This window comes from Pseudorca crassidens, chromosome 9, assembly GCF_039906515.1.
Source record: "Pseudorca crassidens isolate mPseCra1 chromosome 9, mPseCra1.hap1, whole genome shotgun sequence".
NCBI lineage: Eukaryota > Metazoa > Chordata > Mammalia > Artiodactyla > Delphinidae > Pseudorca > Pseudorca crassidens.
In genome coordinates, this window is record NC_090304.1 from 97,198,534 (window position 1) to 97,216,444 (window position 17,911).

Genomic DNA, 17,911 nt, shown 5'->3' on the forward strand with positions numbered 1-17,911 from the left:
GGAGTCAGAGCCTTCCTCACAGGCCTTGGAGAAGAAAAGGGGCTGGCAGGGCTGTCCCCCTTACTCTGCTCCCCAGCACCCCCAGAACAGGCTGCTGTTGCCCATGGAACTGTGCTGGGCTTGCTTGATGGTCAAGTTAGTGGCAGGGGAGTGGGGAGACATCCTTTTCAAGTGGGCGTGCCTCTCTCTGAACCTGTTTTCAAGAACCAGCTTCAGCCGTGCTGGGGGGCAATTTGGGGAGGCCTTCCTCCCCAAGCGTTTTTCTCCTTCACCTCCTGCCCAGCTCCTGCTCCAGGTGAGGGAGGGAATTACTTGGAGAAGGCATCTCCCACCCCTCTTAACTCTGTGGGTTTGTCTTCATTGCTGGGGGGGGTGGTCCCCACACCATATGCCTTCCCTACTCACTTCCAAATAGCCAAGAATAATACTTTTGAAAAAAGTAATGTTTTCAAGACTTGGAGTGTTTTTCTGATCTTCCTTGGGGAGGGGGGGATGAGCACCTCCAAGCCTGCCTGTGTCCTGCAGGGAGGGGCCTGCTGGACACTGTCACTACAGACCACCCTGCCTGGGGCCCCTTCTCGGTCTCAGGGCATGGAGATGAGGATGAAGATTCCCTGTGACTTTGGCCTGACCCTATGCTCAGACGGAGTCCACGCCTCCCATCATTCCAAGGAACCCTCCCAACCTCCCCAGCCAAGCTCTGGCTCTGCCACGGTGCCTCCAATTGGAACTGTCGTATTTGTGTTTATCAGACTCAGCGCTTGTTACCTAGATGTAGATGGTCAGCTATTCGAGAGATAAGGCTTTACTTTCCTCAGCAGTCCTTTGTGGATGTGAGAAAACACCTGCGAGAGGTCATATACCTACAATAGTTCTCATTTCTTCAGGGTTGACAAAGCGCCTTCTTATGAATGAGCTCACTTGGCTTCTTTCAGCGCTTCTGTGACATTTCATGAATGCGGCTCACCTATGAAACGATGGGACTTGCCCAAGGTCAGAGAGTAGTGAGGAATCCAAACCCAGCCTTCTTACGCCACGCACACTTACAACCCAAATGGGTTTATCGGATGGGCCCACCGGAACCTCAGCACGGCGCACCGGGGGAGGGTGAGCAGGGCCAGCCCTGCAGTAGCCATCACTGAGGACTGGGTGGGTGGGTGGGGGGGGGGTTCCCAAAGCTCCCCTGGGACTGATGTTGGCAGGAACAGGCTTCTGATTGGTTCCCTTGGCCAAGGTAAGCAAGGCCCTCGGGTGGGAGCCCAGGAGACCAGATCTCAGCAGTGCCTCTTCAAGCCAGAGGAGCTACAAGTGGTACCAGGCCTCCCCGGCGGGATCCCCCGAGCGTGGCCGGGCCTGTACTTTCTGTGGGTTTTCTTCAGGCTCCTCTCCCTGCGGTCTTGTTTACCACTGGATGTCTTCGGTGGGGAAACTGTGGAGCCCTACAGTTGGAGCATCTCTGCCCAGGGCCTTCGTGGGACCTGGATAGGGTGCGTGGAGCTGTCAAGGAATCTGGCAAAAAGTGGGGCAGGGGCCACTCCCCAGGAGCAAAACTTGAGGCTAAAAATTCACGTGAGGAACGTGGGCACCGGCCTAGTCCCACCTCTGGGTGACCTTGGGTGGGTCACCTCCCCTTCCAAGCCCCCAATTCCATCATCCCCTAAGAGAGAGGGCTTGTCTAGACTGTCCTCCCCGACACTGGCACTCACCGTGTAACTGCTGCCTGGCACCCTACTGCAGGCTAGTAGCCATTTGGCTACTGATGGCAATGGACTGGCTCCTACGGCCAGTATTTGGTCGATACTGTCGACTCACCTCCAAATGGTGCCGTCCAAATTTACATTCTCACTAGCAGTGTGTGAGAGGCCCTGTTTCCACACATTCCTGCTGCATCAGTCAGGGTTCTCCAGAGAAACAGAACAGAATACACACACACACACACACACACATATATATATACATACCTACATACATACATATACACAACTGTATCCATACATATACAGTTGACCCTTGAACAAGGCAAGGACTAGGGGAGCAGGAATCAAACCTCTGACATGATCTATAGCTGGTCCTCCGTATCTGTGGTTCCTCAGCATCCGCACTTCTGCCTCCACAGATGCAACTGTGGATCGTGTAATACGATAGTATTTACTATTGAAAAAAATCCCCCGATACGTGAACCCAGGCAGTTCAAACCCATGTTGTTCAAGGGTCAACCACACACACACGCACACGCACGCGCACGCACACACACTGATTGATTTTAGCTCACGTGACTGGGGATCTGGGCAGCTAAGGGCTGGCAGCTGGCAGGTTAGGCAGAAGTTGATGTGGCAGCCTTAAGTCTGAATCTGTAGGGCAGGTCAGCAGCTGGGAACTCAGATTCAATTTCTGTGTTAAGTCTTGAGGCAGAATTCCTTCTTCAGGAAGGCTGTTTTTGCTCTTAAGGCCTTCAGCTGATTGGATGAGCCCCACTCACATTAGCAAGGGTCATCTCCTTTACTTAAAGGCAACTGACTGTAGATGTTAATCATTTCTACAAAATACCTTCCCAGCAACACCTAGTCTAGTGTTAGACCAGAAACTAGCATCGTGGCCTAGCCAAGCTGACAGAGAACATTAACTACCACACCTGCCATCACTTTATATTATCACCAAGCGTTGGTCATCTTGACTGTGAGAAGCATCAACGCGTTCTAGGGTTTATCCTCCGATACGAACAAGTGACCATAGAGAGGTGACTGGCCGCGCTGTTTCCCTGTTTGCCCCTCGCCCCCTGCATTCTCCACCTCCCTCTGCCCTGCTCTGCGCCCCAGGACTCCGACCTCTGGATTGGTCTCCCCTGGGCTCTCTCACCTCTGGCTCAGCCAGGAAAAGCGCCAGACGTCAGAGGGCAGGATGAGAGAGACTCTGGGGCTTGGATTCCCCGCCCCTTACTTCCTCAGCACCACGGGTCTGGCCCTGGCTTCCTTCCTCCAAGGCTCCAGACCTCCTTGCACTCCTGGACAACTACTCATTCCTCTTCAGCCCTAGCTTCTCAATGTCCCGTAACCCTGCTGGCCCCTCTGTAAATAAGCAATACTTCATCAAAGGCCTTCTGAGTTCAGCTGATTGTTTTCCCGTAGAGATCCTGATGAGGACAGCCGTCCCAGATGGGGACCCAGAAGGATGGACGGTGGACGGGAAGAGGGCCAAAGTGAGGTGGACAGAGGCCCACATGCTTCTCCCTGGGAGAAGGTCCAGACCTCAGGGGGCTTCCGGTCAAACAAAGGAGAGAGAAGGCGGGTCACAAGCTACCTCAGGACCCAGGCCTGCAGAGCCTCTCAGGGGTGGCGAATTAGTGGTCCTGGCTCCCGCTGTGGGTCTCCCGCTGGGAGAATGTCCTGACTCCTAGGGGAGCGGGGGGGCGGGATGAAGGGACACTGCACCCACAGTGCCCTCCTTTCCTGCATCCCAGGAGCAGAAACCTCTCTACCCCCTGCATCCATACCTGCCTTTCAGGATTCCCGCCCGTCCTGATGGTGGGGAAGTGTCCCTTCTGCCTGACTCCAGGGCTTTGAATCCCAGTCCTTCCCCTTCCTCTCTGGAGAAGTGTTCTCCGCTCTTCCCCTGGCATCTCGCTCTTTCCTGCCTCCTGCCCATCTGTGCTGAGAGTGTTTAAATCTTTCCCATTTAAAAAGTGCAGTCAAACGCACCTCAAACCCAAGTCCCACTCCACCTCTGCCCTATTTCTCCTTGTGTCCTCACAGTCAAACTTCTTGCCAGACTCCCCCTCCTCTCTCCCCCTACCCCCGCCCCATGCCATGGCACTCAAGCTTATGCTGTGATGCAGTCAGGAAAAGTCACCTGCTCCTGAAACTGGTGAATCATTTCCACCTAAGTTAGGCCAGATTCAAGGTCCTCCCCGTGCAAATACCATCACCTTCACTCACTTGTGGTTTTCCACGTCTTGTACTCTGTGATCTAGCCGCCTTGTACTGTGTGGGCTCCCCCCAGTGTGCCACGCACCCTCCTGGCATATGCCGTTCCCTTTGCTTGTACGGCTTAGGCTCCCTTCCTCCTACTACCTCTTCCCTGGGGATTTCTGCTTAGATGTCCCTGCCTCTAAGAAGTCTTTCCTGATGCCCACCCGCAGACTCAGGTAAGACGTGCCCTACTGTGGGCCCCCATAGTCCCCCCTATTTCCCTGGTACAGCACAGGCCCCAGGATGATGGACTTACTGTTCGCTGGTCCGCAAGCATCGCCAGCCTGTGAGCTTCCTGAGGGCAGGGACACTGCCTGGTCTCTGTTCCGTTCCCTGCCCCTAGCCCAATGCACAGCTCCGATGGGTACTCAGTTCCCAGCTCCAGATGGATGAATGGACCGATGACACTGTCCTCCTACGTGTGCGGGTGTAGGATTGGCGTGGAGCTCAGAAGCTCCGGAGGGCAGTGTGGGATGTAGGACGTTTTAACCAGCAGAGCTGTCCGGCAACAGGACTGACAGCCCGTCAAGGCGGTGACTGGCTGACTCCAAAACTGGGCTTCCATGGTAAAGTCTGGCCTTGGAATGGGGAGCACGGACCAGAAGACCCAACAGCAGCCTGAAACTAACACTCAATATCTCCAGCTGGCCTGGAACTGGGGCCCTTGCCTGTGGTTCCCCCAGACATGGACCGCCACTCACCACAGGAGACAGTGGCGGCGAGACCGCTTGGAAGGAGAGGTTGGGGGGCGGGGTGGAGGTGGGGGTGGGCGTGGGGACTCAAGTCGGGATCATACACGCCTATCACCACAAGAGGGCGCCCTGGGCTTAGACTTGCCCTGAGCGTGCAGGGGGACCAGGCGGGGAGAGGCTGGTCTTGAGGCAGGGCTCTGCCCCAGGGTGTGATTAGAGTCGCCGGACCCAGACCCAATGCTGGCCCCGAGGTCAAAAGAGTTCATCGGAGGACAGGATTGTTATGCTGTTTTAAAATTAAATACATATATTATTATCTATTATTCAAAACCTTCAAGAGCAAAATGGGCAATGAGTTTGTTTGTACTCCCTCTAGACGGGTGGGGTGGGATGTCTATGGTTGAGGCTCAGCGTTAGGGATATCAGGGGCAGGAAACAGCTGTGTCCTCTCCCATCCACTTCCCTGGAAAGTTGCTTTATTCTGGTTCCCAGCGCACCTCTCACTCTGTCACCCTGACACGAACCCCCTCCACCCCCATCCTGCAATACTCCTCCTGGCAACTGTGCCATGAGATTGACTCTGAGGTGTGGTTTTAAAATGCCTCTATCTTCCTTCCATCCGCTCTTTTAGGAAGCCTGAGCACGGATTCAGTCCCTGAGGTCACCCCAAGGCAGGGAGCTGACCCCCGCCCCACATCCCCCCGCTCTGGGCCCTACAGCCCATCTGGCAGACAGAAAGAGCTAGAAAGGACTTGCTACTTGGTGGCCTTCCAGGACACCTGGCTCTCCACCCTTCTCCCAATCCTGACAACTCACACCAGCTGACATGACAGGAAATGAGGGTGAGCAGAAAGGCCTGCGGCCAAGAAGTCCCCTTTGCTGAGGTAGGGAACAGGGTGCGGGCCCACCTCGCTCCCCGAGCGCCTCCTCCAGGGCTACAGCCTGTTTCCAGCAATGTGTCTGGACGGGGAGCTTAGCTCCTAGAGCCTTCCGTCCTTGAAGCAAAAGAAGCTGCTAGCATGCTCACATAGAAATGCGGCCGGGGCGGGGGGGCTCGTAACTTCCTAGAGGTGCAGCCGAGGGGATCAGACGTAATCCCAGGAGGACCAGAAGGACCCCCAGGAGGGATCCACGTTGATCACAGTTTGGGGACAACAGGATCCTGGAGTTAGGCTTTGGCTGCTCTCTGAAAAAGCCCTCCAGCTGTTGAGAGGGTAGGGGGTAAAGGAGGAAGTGATGGGTCATTTGCATATCATTTGTATGTGATTTGCATGGTGCTCTTTTGATGTCCAAAGGCACTGAAATTTCCTGTCTTTGCTTCTTTTTCCCTTTCTTTCCTCTGTTCCTTTCTAACCTCCAGGCAACTCCCTATCTCTCTCCTCTTCCCCACAGCTTTTTCTCTTCCTGGCTAAACAGAGAAATGGGTTATTAGGCCACGGAGGTGGCACCTTCCCCACCTCCCATCTGCCCAGAACTCAAAGAGCTGATTTCATGGAGACCATGAGTGTTCCACAGAAGCACTCATGGTCTCCACGAAGGAGGGAGGGACAAAGGGGTCTTGTGCACTCCTGTTCCAGTTCATCTAGTTGAAATGGTCATCAAGCAAGTCACAGAGGGAAGGAATAAAAATCATCGAACCCTGCCCCTTGCCCCACCCACCCTTCAAAGGCCCAGAAAGAACAGAAGAAGGAGGAGCAGAGAGAACAGAGGGTCTCTGCTCTGCCTTTGCTTGCCATCGTGTGACCTTGGGCAAGTCCCACCCCCTGTGGACCTCTGGTCCCTCATACGATTATCTAGGTTCCTTCCACCTGGAGTTATATGCTCATAGAAGGGAAGAGCAGAGAAGAGGAGACTCGGGCTCAGACACCGGAGGCCAGGATTAAAAGTACCAGCTTTGGAGTCAGGCAGGCCTGGTCTAAATTTCAACTCTGCCATCTACTAGCTGCATTAACCTCCCTGAACCTCAGTTTCCTCATCTATAAAAGGAACCTAAAAATTTCATGTTCCTCCTAAAGGTGTGATGACTGAATAAAAAGGTACATGCCCAGCACGTAGCACTTTCTTGGCCTATAGAAAGCATTCAATCAATATGGATTGAATGAATGAGTAAGTGAATGAAGGTGAGGTCCTGTCTGCTACCTCTCCCCCACCCCTCTCACCTTCCCATCCTTCCCCCAATCACCCCCTCTCCTGGTCCGGAACCCAAAACTGTCCTTCCAACTCTGAAGCTATAACGCCCCATCCCTTTCCCAATGGGCCCCATCTCCAAGGGTTCCACCCCCACCCGCAACCCCAGGACCCCAGTATCCTAGGCTACTAGAGCTGGAAGACCCTTAGAAATCATTAGGTACATGCTCCTCTGGCTTCTGGAAAACTAAAGCCCAGAAAAGAAATGTAACTTTGCACATGGAAAAGAGAAACAGGTTCCAGATACTGGTGGTCAGAGAATCAGACCCTTGGGGAACACGACTATACAAATGCTATGCAAATAGAGATATGGAAATCACAAGCGCACCGGGGTATATAAACTACATGCAGGCATTTTTCTAGGATGGTGGTAGGTGAAGTGCAGTTGTAGATAAGAAATGGCCTCAGGCTTGGGGCCAAACCTGAAGTGGAGGAAGGGAGGGAAAGTAGAGGAAAGAGGAGGGAAGGAAGGGACAGTCTGGCGGTGTGCCAAGGTGTGGGGGGCGTGTCTCTGGGTTCCCTAGGCCTCTGAAAAGCTACTGATCTCTTTCCTCAGCCAGAAGAAACAGGAAGAAAGTCTCCTCCCTTCTTGCCAAGAGTGGGAGGAAGAAAGTTTGGTGCGATTGGGGGAGAGTGGTTTGTGTGGACCCGAAGAAGCACTTGTTAAACGCTTTCCCTCCAGGGCCACTGTGGCACCCACTGGGCCCTTTCTGACACCTGTTGTGTACCCTGCACTGTGTTTGGTGCTGTGGGGGCAGCCAATCAGTTAACGGCCAGGAGATAGGATAAGAAAAGTCCTGCAGGGCGAGCCACAGGGCTAGTAAGAACATTGAAACGTTATGGTAATTTAATAACAGATCAGATCACTTCCAGCTTCAGAAGGAGGTGGCATTTGAATAGTGCACGAAGGGAGAAGAGTGCAGAATTTTAGAACAGGAGCCCTGATACTTGCTGGAAGGGTAACTGTGGGCACACTAAACTCTCTAAGCCTCATTTTTCCCATCTGTAAAATGGAAATAATAACGTCCCGTTTTCGAGTTGTTATGAGGACTAAACAAGATCAGGTGCCTCTCAAGTGTTGGTTAGCACAGTGCCTGATGCACTGAAAGCTCAATAAATGCTGGATATTCTAATGGGGATTATTGGGGTGGATGGTGGGTGGACATACCAACTGGAAAGAACAGTGCAAACAAGGCACAGAGGCAGAAAAGCCCGGGACTTGTTCTGTAAGCAGGTTGATAGGGAGACCTGTCTGGAAAGAAAGGCGAGGTCTGGCCTGCTGTGGGCACATGGCTTTCAAGGCTTATACACAGGTGGTCTCTTCGCCTTGCCACCTCTTCCTGGGGCCTGAAGAGTGGAGGAGAAGGGTGGGGGAAGCTCAGGTGACGAGTCTATGATGGGTGCTGCAGAGAGCACTGGAGTGGGAGTCCAGAGACCTGATCCCAGCCAGCTTCCTTCCACCACTAGGGAATTGTGTGCCTTTGGACAAGTCACTTCCCAGCTCTGTAAATGAGGAGGTGGCTGTTCCCACAGCCCCTGACACTAGTAAATAGCCTTCACATCATACTCTCATAGAGCCTCGCAGCAACCTGGGACCTGGTAGGGCAGGCAAGAGACACTATCTTCACCCAGAAAATGTGATAATTAGCTGGGCCCCATCTAGGTCCCAGGATGTGGTGAGGATGCACGGGGGGCCTAGGTGAGCTTGACCACCTGCTAACTTCAGATAGATAGATGCCAGTTAAGATTAACACCTGCCCCCGTTTTACGGTTGAGTAAACTGAGTTCAGGGAGGTGATGAGCCTTGTCTCATGTCACACAGCCCGGTAAGCGGCAGAGAGGTAGGATTCCAACACCAGATTCTTCCCAGCGCACTCCCGCGGCTTCTCCAAACACTTCCAGAGCTCCTCGCAGAGCCGGGGTGTCTGTCCAGACGGAAGCTCAGCCCGCCCCCCCCGCCGCCCCGCTGGTTAATCTGCCAGGGGTTCCTCAGTAGGGCAAGCTGTTGGGCCGGGCGCGGTGGGGAGAGGCCATTGGCGGGTCCGAGGTGGACAGGTGTTCCGCAGGGTCAGGACCCGCCCCGGCAGCACCGCCTGCCCCCTCCCCCGGCCCCCGGCTCCCCGAATGCAAATCGCTGCTTTGCCTGGGCCGGGGGCCAGGCGCGGGGGCCCTGCCAGGGGGCGTGGCCCGAGGCCCCCGCCCCGCCGCGCCGCGTGCTCACCTGGGGCGTGTGGCAATCCCGCCGCGCCGAGTGCTGCCCGGGTGGGCGGGAGGGAGCAGCGGAGCGCGCTACGGCTGCGGCGACGGCTCCGGCGGCGGCTCCCGCGGCGGCGGCGGCCGGGGGCGGGAGGAAGGAGACCCTGGCTTCCCCGGAGGCCCGGCTGGGGCAGCCGCGAGGGGCCTGGGGGGAAGCTGGCTTTGGCCCCGCCTGGGGCAGGATGGTGAATCTGGAACCCATGCACCCAGGTGAGGGGCGAAGGGCGCGAGCTCTGACAGGTGTCACTGTGCTCGGGCAGGGGCGAATGACAGGGGCGCCGCTCTCGGGGGGTCTTGTTCCCCAGCGGCCAGGAGAGGGCAGTGTGGATAGCGGGTCGCCCCGAGCTGGCGGGCGCCGGGTCCGTCTGGGGGACTTTGGGGAAGAATGAAGGTAGGGGCTACGGTGGAGGGTGGGAGGGCTTCTGAAGCCTCGCATCTGGAGAGCGCTGGCATCTGGAGAGCCGCAGCCCTGTGGGACCTGGGCGTGCTGAGCTGTGGTAGTCTCGGGGAAGTTGCCCTGTTCACTGGTTGCAGAAGGGTGGCTCACTGGCTCAGCCAGGGGTGTGGACCTTGGAGTGCAGAAGTGAGAGAAATACGTGTATCCACATGTTGCGTGTTTGGTGTCCCAGGCATTTATGTGAAGTATAGGGAGAGTGGATATTGGTAAGGTCTAGGGGGTGCCTAGGAAAAGTGAGTGGAGCTGGGCATTTACAGAGGCACACCTGGGGCAGGTGCCATGGTGCACGTGTATTGATCAGGGCCTAGGGAAGCATGTGTCCGTGTGTGTCAGAGGTGAGTCTACCTGTCCCCATGTGTGTTGGGAGAGGAGGTGGAGCAGACCCCACCCGTGAAGGTGTACCTGCTCCCCTGCTCCGTGAGCCTAGGCAGTGTCGTAGGCTGGTGCGCGGCGGGGCTGGGGGACCCGCGTGCGGGGGCTGAGCCGGAGCTCTGTGGGGCGCACAGGAGGAGAAGCCTGCACAGGGCCCTGTGGGAAAGCGCTTCCATCTCTGTGTCTGGGGGGTGGGGGGGCAGTGAGAGATACATCCTCTGTGTTCTATGTCCCATGGATTTAGATGCCAAGCCCTCCTCTCCTCAGGGGTGGGAACCTAGGCCATGGAAATGCTTTTCTGGGAGTCAGTTTCCCCTGCGTGAAAGGTCTATGGGCATGGAGTGAACCAAGACCCCTCCATTCACCCTGCTGATCCCTCCTTCCACAGCTGGGCAAGGACTCGAGCTACTAATCCTGGAGGTTGGACTTGGTGTCGGGGTGGGTCTTCTGGAGGTCTGAGGGCCTGAGCAGAGACGGACTGACATGGAGAAAGCTGAGCCTGATTTGGCCATTTCAAACCAGCAACTTGCCTCTTAAAGGGGGCAACACCCAATGAATGACCTTCATTAAGGACTTCAGGGCTGTTGATGGGAATTTTGTTACCTGCTCTCCTTTCTGGAGGAAGAGTGAGGGAGTCAATTCTCATGACCTACCCCAAGGAGCAGCGCAGGCTGGAGGCTTTGGCCCTTCCTGGAGCCGCCAATCCTTGAAATCAAGCAGCAGTGGGTGCACGGGGGAGACCCAGTTTCCCAGACGCAGTCCTGGTGCGGCTGAGTGAAAACCAGCAGACGGTGAGGTGTTAGCTCTGAGTGGATCCCCAGGTGCCAGGACATGCCAGGGAGGGCTCGGTGTGGCGGAAAGAATCATCCAACTGGGTATCATCCAATGGTTGGGGAAAGTCCATTTTCAGACCTCGTAGCACCAGCATGGAGCTGGACATAGCTGGGGGCAGATCCCGGGTTCTCCTTTCTCCACGTTCCACCAAGAAGGCCTAGGTGTGCATGGGAGCAAAACCTGAAGGCACACCCCCCAGTGGGAAGTTCTTTAGGACCAAGACCAGAGACTTCCTGGGGGTTTTCCACCTCATTGTCTACTGGGGGCTCCTGCTCTGGGGGAAGTGGGAGGAGGGGGGGCAGCTGGGACCCAGCAGGGAGGCCGCCTGGGGGCTAAGAGGATCTAGCCGAGAGCAGGAAAGAGAGGGTGAGGCTGAGGTGAGGAGGCCAAGCCCTCCATGCCTGGCCTGGGAGGAAGCTCCAGGCTGACGCTTTTCAGAAGCCCGGGCACCTCCCCCAGCCCTGTCCCCTGCAGGCAGACACAAAGGGGGTGATTGAGCTAAACCCAGGGTGCGCTGACTCCTCAGGTGGGTTCTCCGTCCACCTGTTTACCTCAGGTGGGTGACCTGAGTCATCTCTCTACATTTGCTTGCCACTGCTCCCCAGCCCGCTTCTGTAGTCTATCTCCCCTCAGGGCTGCCTGGCCTCCCTGTGAGGTTTCCTGGCCTCTCTGTGGTGTCTGGTTCCCCTTTGGAGACCTCAAAGGGCTCGCTCAATTTGGGACTTTCTGTGGGGCCTCTCTAACTAGGTCTCCATTTGAGGGCTCCCTTTGCTGGGTCTTCTCAGTGGGCTTTTTAGTCCGGGGTCATCTTTGTAAGGTCTTTCATCGAGGGCGCTGCTGTGGGGTCTCTGAGGGAGGATCCGTCTATGGAGTGTCTCCCTGTGGGCCCCTCTCTAGGGTCTCTGAGTCCAGGATCCTCGCTGTGGAAATCTGGTCTCTTCTGAGCCCTGCTTTACCCCTCCCAGCGATCCTGTGTCCTGCGGATGCTTTATAAGCAGCGCTTGCCCTGTAAATCCCCAGTCCTAGGCCCTTGGGGATTCCCCCTCCATGGATCTACTGCAACAGTCTGGGGGGGTTGGAGGGGGAGCAGGGGCACACAAAATAATGCGTAAGGTCCCCCACTCAGCAGCTCCGCAAGCACTGCGGCCCCTGAGTCAGCCCATCTTTTTGCTCTGATAACCTGGGTACCAGCCGTGATTCAGGTTGGCCTGGGACCTCAGCACTTTGTATTTTGTAGAACACCTCTCACATGGGAGCACAAACACCCGAGCAGACATGAGGTCACCAGACACAGGGGCACCCAGGCTAAGGAGGGGCTCCTCCCTCCCAGGCCCAATGCAGGTAGACAAGAGTCAGACAGAAAGCTCAGGAGGGAGAGAAGAGATGGAGGAAACAGTGGGAAACCAGCTGGAGGGGGACAGCTGGTTAGTCCCAGAGCATCTCTTTTTTGCCCTTTTCCTCACTGTGAGCTGTTCTCTATCAGCGTTGGGAAAGGAGGATCGAGTCTCACAGACTGATACCAGTTCCAGCTCAGGGGGTTGGAAGGTCTCTTGAGAGGAAGTGCATTTCTCTTGTAGAAGAGGTGAGAAGCATCTCCTCCAGGGAAGAGTTGGAACCCTGGCTCGCTCAGAAGTAGGACCGGTAGCCCCTTGAATTCCCTCTGGTAGAAGTGCCTGAAGCAGTGGGTATGGGAAGGAGAAGTCAGGAGGGAGCTCCAGTCCCTTCCGAAGAGATGAAGATGGACAGTAGGAGAGAGAGGAGTGGGCCTTTTGTTTTCCTGGCATAGCCTGGACCCAGGAGGTCCAGGACACCGTGGACACTCAGCCTGCAGCCTGGGGAAGTGCTGCCCCTTGGACTTTGCTCCTGCAGGTTCACACACACATCCTGGTTCACAGATGTGTAGGGAGGGGCTGCTGCTGGGTCATGCCAAGGCACAGGGAGGTCAAGGCCAGCGGCCAACATTTCGCTCCAGCTTCAGCGGGTGACAGCGCCGGTGAAGCAGATGAGGGGCTGCATCTGGTATCTGGGTTCTTACACGGACCAGCTGAGCCTCCCCAGAGAAGGGAGTGATGTCAAGGAACCTCCTCAGTTGCCAGCTGAGATTAGAACAGCAGAGAAGCCTGACCGCACCCCACACCTCTCTCACTCACCTCCGGCACGTGCTGTCCGACAGGCGAAGGGTTGTGGCGTCTCGGCGAGTTTCGGTGTTGGCCCATTTTTAGGCTGAGACCCAAGAGCTCGTCCCACCCATCAGCCTCGGCCTCCTACCCAACAGGAACAGGTTCGCAGTGTCTTAACATCCTATGGGAGTTAAGAGGTTTCACAGATCATCTCAGCCTGACCCTCCATTCAGACTCAAATCCCTGTCCAATGCCGAAGTGTCACAATGTTGCTCCCATAATGGGTACATGCAATGAGTAGATGTCCTAGAAGAGTGTGGAGCCTTTGACTCCTTCAAAAGTTAATTTTAGACATGATTAGGACTACCTTTCATGCTAATTTAAAAGATCAGAGAGATGGCTTTTGGGTAGAGTTAAAGGTGGTGCAGGGAATGGGTGTTGGAGGAGTGTTTGGGTTACAGGCATAGAATTATGGTTTAGCTAAAATGTCACCCTTCTTAAACGTCAGATGTTTGAAATAAGTTGATTCAGAATACCTGGTCATCATCCCACCCTCACTACCTCTTAAACTCTTCTTGTCCCCATGAGCGTTTTTCCCATGAAGTCAGAATTGGGAGAATGCAGATGGCTTCCCAGGTAAAGGACAAATTATGATACTGCTTAGACAGAAAAACCAAAGCTGTTAACTGTAATGGAAGAAGGGGACTCCGATCGAAGCCTAAGTATCTGTTTAGTTAATTCATTTATCACGTGCTTCCTTTGTGCCAGGAACTGTGCCAGGCGGTTTTCATTCAGTATCTTATTTGCTCCTCACTATAACTCTGGGAAGTATCATTTTTCTCATTTTTTTTTTTTTAGTTGAGAAAACTGAGGTTCAAATATGTGGCCAGGGTCCCCCTGTGTTAGTTAGGATGGCACTGGGATTAAATCCAGGTCTGTCTGCTGTCAAAACCCATGCTCTGAATTCCCAGCGCCACTGAAGCAGGTTTAAAAGCCCACTGAGAGGGCTTCCCAGTGGTTGAGAGTCCTCCTGCCGATGCAGGGGACATGGGTTCGTGCCCCGGTCTCGGAGGATCCCACATGCCACGGAGTGGCTGGGCCCGTGAGCCATGGCCGCTGAGCCTGCGCTTCCGGAGCCTGTGCTCAGCAACGGGAGAGGTGGTGAGCACTCACCCCCTCCCGCCCCTTCCCAGCAGTCTCTGACGTTTTCTCTGCACTGTTGAAGGATCCCTATGGGGAAGTGTAACTGAGCCGATCTATAATAGGCAATGCCCAGCTCCAGCGTGGCCCTTCATGGGTGGGACGAAGCTAAGCCCATCTCCCCCCTGGAGCAGAAAGCGTGGAGTAGCAGAAGCCCTTTGCAGACCTGTCCGGGTGGCCCACACTAGTTACTCTGCATATTCATGCATGACAGACTGTACAAAAAGTTTCAAACTGCAGCAGGAAGGACTTTGGTTAGGCTGGAGAAATGCCTTCTTAAATGTAGTGCACTGAGAGGGGTGGCAAGTGTGGCTGCAGGGTTTCCCCTAGAGGTCTGTAACCACGCAGGACAGTGTGGATGTCTGGGGAGGGCTGTACGGAGCTCCAAGTATTTACCTGGGAGTCATCACTTTGACCGGTCTCAAAACTATTCCTCAAACTACAGTGGTTCCCAAGGTTGCTTACTCCCTCCCCTGCTCCTGGGGTGTTCCAAGGGCTGTAGAACCTCGGGACTCCCCATCTCTGTCTTGCTTGGCATAACAGTCACCCCTCCTGCACTGCAGTCACTGCATCCCCTGGGACTACACTTTAAACCTCTGCCAGAGCCACACACATCATTGCCCTAAAAAAAAAAAAAAAAAAAAGTAGAAGAAGAAGAAGAAATAAAAGTCGGTTTCTTCCTGCTTTTCCTGGGGCGGAGGTCCACCCTTCTCCCTCCTCCTGGTCATCTCCAGACCTCAGACATCCAGACTGTCAACTGCCCAATTATGTGGCCCAAATTAAGACGGGCTGCTTACCCGGGATTGGCTGGGGGGCCGGGTATGCAAATTGGCTCACCAAGACTTTATCTGGTTTGAAAGAGTTAAAAGTGCTGCCCCAGAGAAGGGGGGGGGGGGGTCAACATGATTTGAATAAAATATTCTTCTGTCTTTAACGGCTTCAGTATTGGGGTGGTTTCATAAGGAGAGGAGCTGAGAGTGAGTTAGCTCAAAGTTGTCTCTTTCCTTCTCTTTGCTGACCCTTGAGGAGACTTAGGGGCCTCTTAGGCAGCAGCAGCTGTCTGTTGTGGGTAAATGTTTAATTTACTGAAATGAAGCAGGGCAGAGAGGCCAGACCCGCAGCACTTGGGGGCTGAGACAGGGGGCCTTGTGTAGGTCTTCTCTCTCCGCGGGACGCTGACCCGCCTGCCATCCCTTTCTTACTGAGAACGTTGAAGGAGTAGGAGAGAAGGTAAGGGTTCCCAAGGAGGGCCACACGGGAACTAGGGTTTGATCACCAGACAGTGGGTTGACCTCTGAGAATCAGGCAGAGAATAGAGGCAGGATTGGCTAAAAAAGAGGAGAAGGGCAAGCCTTGGTCCCAGGGTGCTCTTGCCTCTCAAGGTAGAGTTATTATGAGGGGGAGGACGGGAGATGGATATTTCTTGTGCTACTTTAAAAAATATCAGACATCCCCCAAATCCCAAAGGAAATGAGGATGGAGAATGAGGAGCATTCTCCCCCATTCCCCTCCCTCCGCTGTACCCTTCCCCTTGTTAAATTTTTACCAACTGAGCCTGGTGATAGAAGGAAGTGGCCGTGAATGATGCAAAGGGGAGAGACCCTGCAGTAGCACTGGAGAAAGAGGGAAAGGAGGCAAGCCTGGGACGAGGGGATATGTGCCCCAAGCTTATGAATATTCTAATAGTTGTATGTTTAGGAATCAGGAATTTGAAAGTCTGATGCTTGTTGTAATTACCCATTCATCTTCGCTGTTTAGTTAAAGCCACATAGGTCATAGCGAGAAAAATTGTGACCTGTTACTAAAATCAGTTGTGTTCTCCCTGCAGATATCAAGATGAGTGGGGATGTAGCAGATTCTACAGTTGCTCGAAGTGCTCTCAGCCAGGTGGAGACAGGTAAGGGTCTTCTCTTCTGGGAAATGAAACAGAAAAGCAAGGGCAGGACAGAGTTACTGGAATTCATCGAATAATGGAATAACGTGGTACCTCTTCCGGCTTGGTCTTTCAGCCAATCAGACCCAAAGGCTGGGTCTTAGGAAATGAAGGGATTCCCTAGAGACAGGGGGTATGACCCTGGAGCCTTTGAACAGTAGACATCGGTATACAACGGAACAAAGCCTCTGAAACTAGGCTAGGAAAGGACCAGATCCTTAGAAACAAACAAGAAGTCAGGGAGGAGATTCACTTTTTTTTTTTTCATTTTTAAGTAACATTTGGTTTTTTGCTTTTAGCTTTTTTTACTATTTTTTTTAATAGATCTTTATTGCAGTGTAATTGCTTCACAGTACCCTGTTAGTTTCTGTTGCACAACAAAGCAAATCAGCCATATGCATACACGTCCCCATATCCCCTCCCTCTTGAGCCTCCCTCCCGCCCTCCCTATCCCACCCCTCTAGGTCATCGCAAACCACCGAGCTGATCTCCCTGTGCTATGCCGCTGCTTCCCACCAGCCAACTATTTTACATTCGATAGTGTATATATGTCGATGCTACTCTCACTTCGACCCAGCTTCCCCCTCCCACCCCATGTCCTCAAGTCCATGCTCTATGCCTACATCTTTATTCCTGCCCTGCAACTAGGTTCATCAGTACCATTTTTTTTTCAAGGCCCCTAGAAGCAGCAGGCTGTGTTCCCAGCTGCTACTGACTGACGGAAGGCAGAATGTGTCTCTGGTAGATGGGAACTAAGGCCTTTTAACCCCAGATTTCTCAATAATCCTACTCAAGGAACTAATCAAAGAGGCCCATGGACAAGTGTTCCTCTTCCAAATTACATGCATGTGGGTGGCAAACAGACCCAGAAAGGAGGGCTTGGTGCCTTTAGATGTCTTTGCTTTGTGAATAAAAGGAAAAGGAGAGGGAAGAGTTGAGAAGAAAGTTTCATAGCTCTCTCTCTCTCTTTTTTTTTTTTTTTTTTTTGCGGTACGCGGGCCTCTCACTGTTGTGGCCTCTCCCATTGCGGAGCACAGGCTCCAGACGCGCAAGCTCAGTGGCCATGGCTCACGGGCCCAGCCGCTCCACGGCATGTGGGATCCTCCCGGACCGGGGTACGAACCCGTGTCCCCTGCATCGGCAGGCGGACTCTCAACCACTGCGCCACCAGGGAAGCCCCTAGCTCTCTCTTTTAACTCCATAGTCCAAACCTTGCTTTGAAAGCTCCATATAATTAAAAAGAACTTGAAGAAAGATGAGCATAAGTTGTAACACCACCAAATAACTTTAATAGTATCCCAACAAGACCTCAATTAGTCTTTCATCTGGATCATTAGAGGCATAGAAATTAGAAGTGGAAGAGAATCGATGTCCCCCAGAGCTGAAATCTTTTCCCAAGTCTTCAGGTGCAGTCTAGTTCCATTCTTGAAGCTAAAAGACTCAGGATCAGGGACACGATAATTGGGGGTCTTGTGGAGGCATCTGCAGCATACATTTACCATAAACGTTTCTGCCCCTCCGCCCTCAATTTAGTCTTGAAACTGTCTGTTTACACGGGTAGTGGTACATGTTTTATACTTTGCTTTGTGTCTGGGAACAGTTAAGCTTGGAGAGAGTGGGCCAATTGCAACCATTTGTCAATTGATTTATTAGCTGAGTATGTTTAAAGGTCTGTGGAGTGGGGTATCTGTTCTCCCCAGTTGTGAAGAAAATTCCCTTTCATCTCCAGAACTCCAGCAAGGCTTTCATATCAGTTCACCTGATGAGTAGTAATAGGTACATCTCTGCTCTGAACTCTTCCCTAGAGAAAAACCAGAGTCCAGAAGCCTTGATTCAGAAGTTGAGTCACCCTTTCCCAGTAGCAGGCTAGCTAGAGCTGACCCTGTTCACCTGGG

The 17,911-nt window shown here is 53.8% G+C and overlaps 1 protein-coding gene across 7 annotated transcripts in view; it reads left to right on the plus strand.

The window, feature by feature from the left end:
• The first annotated feature begins 9,125 nt into the window (after positions 1-9,125).
• POU2F3 (POU class 2 homeobox 3) overlaps positions 9,126-17,911 on the plus strand; it is an 82,604-nt gene continuing 73,818 nt past the window's right edge. For 5 of the 7 annotated variants that reach the window (XM_067751330.1, XM_067751329.1, XM_067751328.1 and 2 more), the window contains exons 1-2: positions 9,126-9,310; positions 15,912-15,980. Coding sequence is in view for 4 of the 7 variants with exons in the window: in XM_067751329.1 (XP_067607430.1) it covers positions 9,283-9,310; positions 15,912-15,980 (97 nt within the window). In the remaining 3 variants the exon portion in view is untranslated. Of the gene's footprint in view, positions 9,311-15,911; positions 15,981-17,911 lie in introns of those variants that run through there. The other 2 variants (XM_067751334.1, XM_067751332.1) reach the window with 2 other exon arrangements.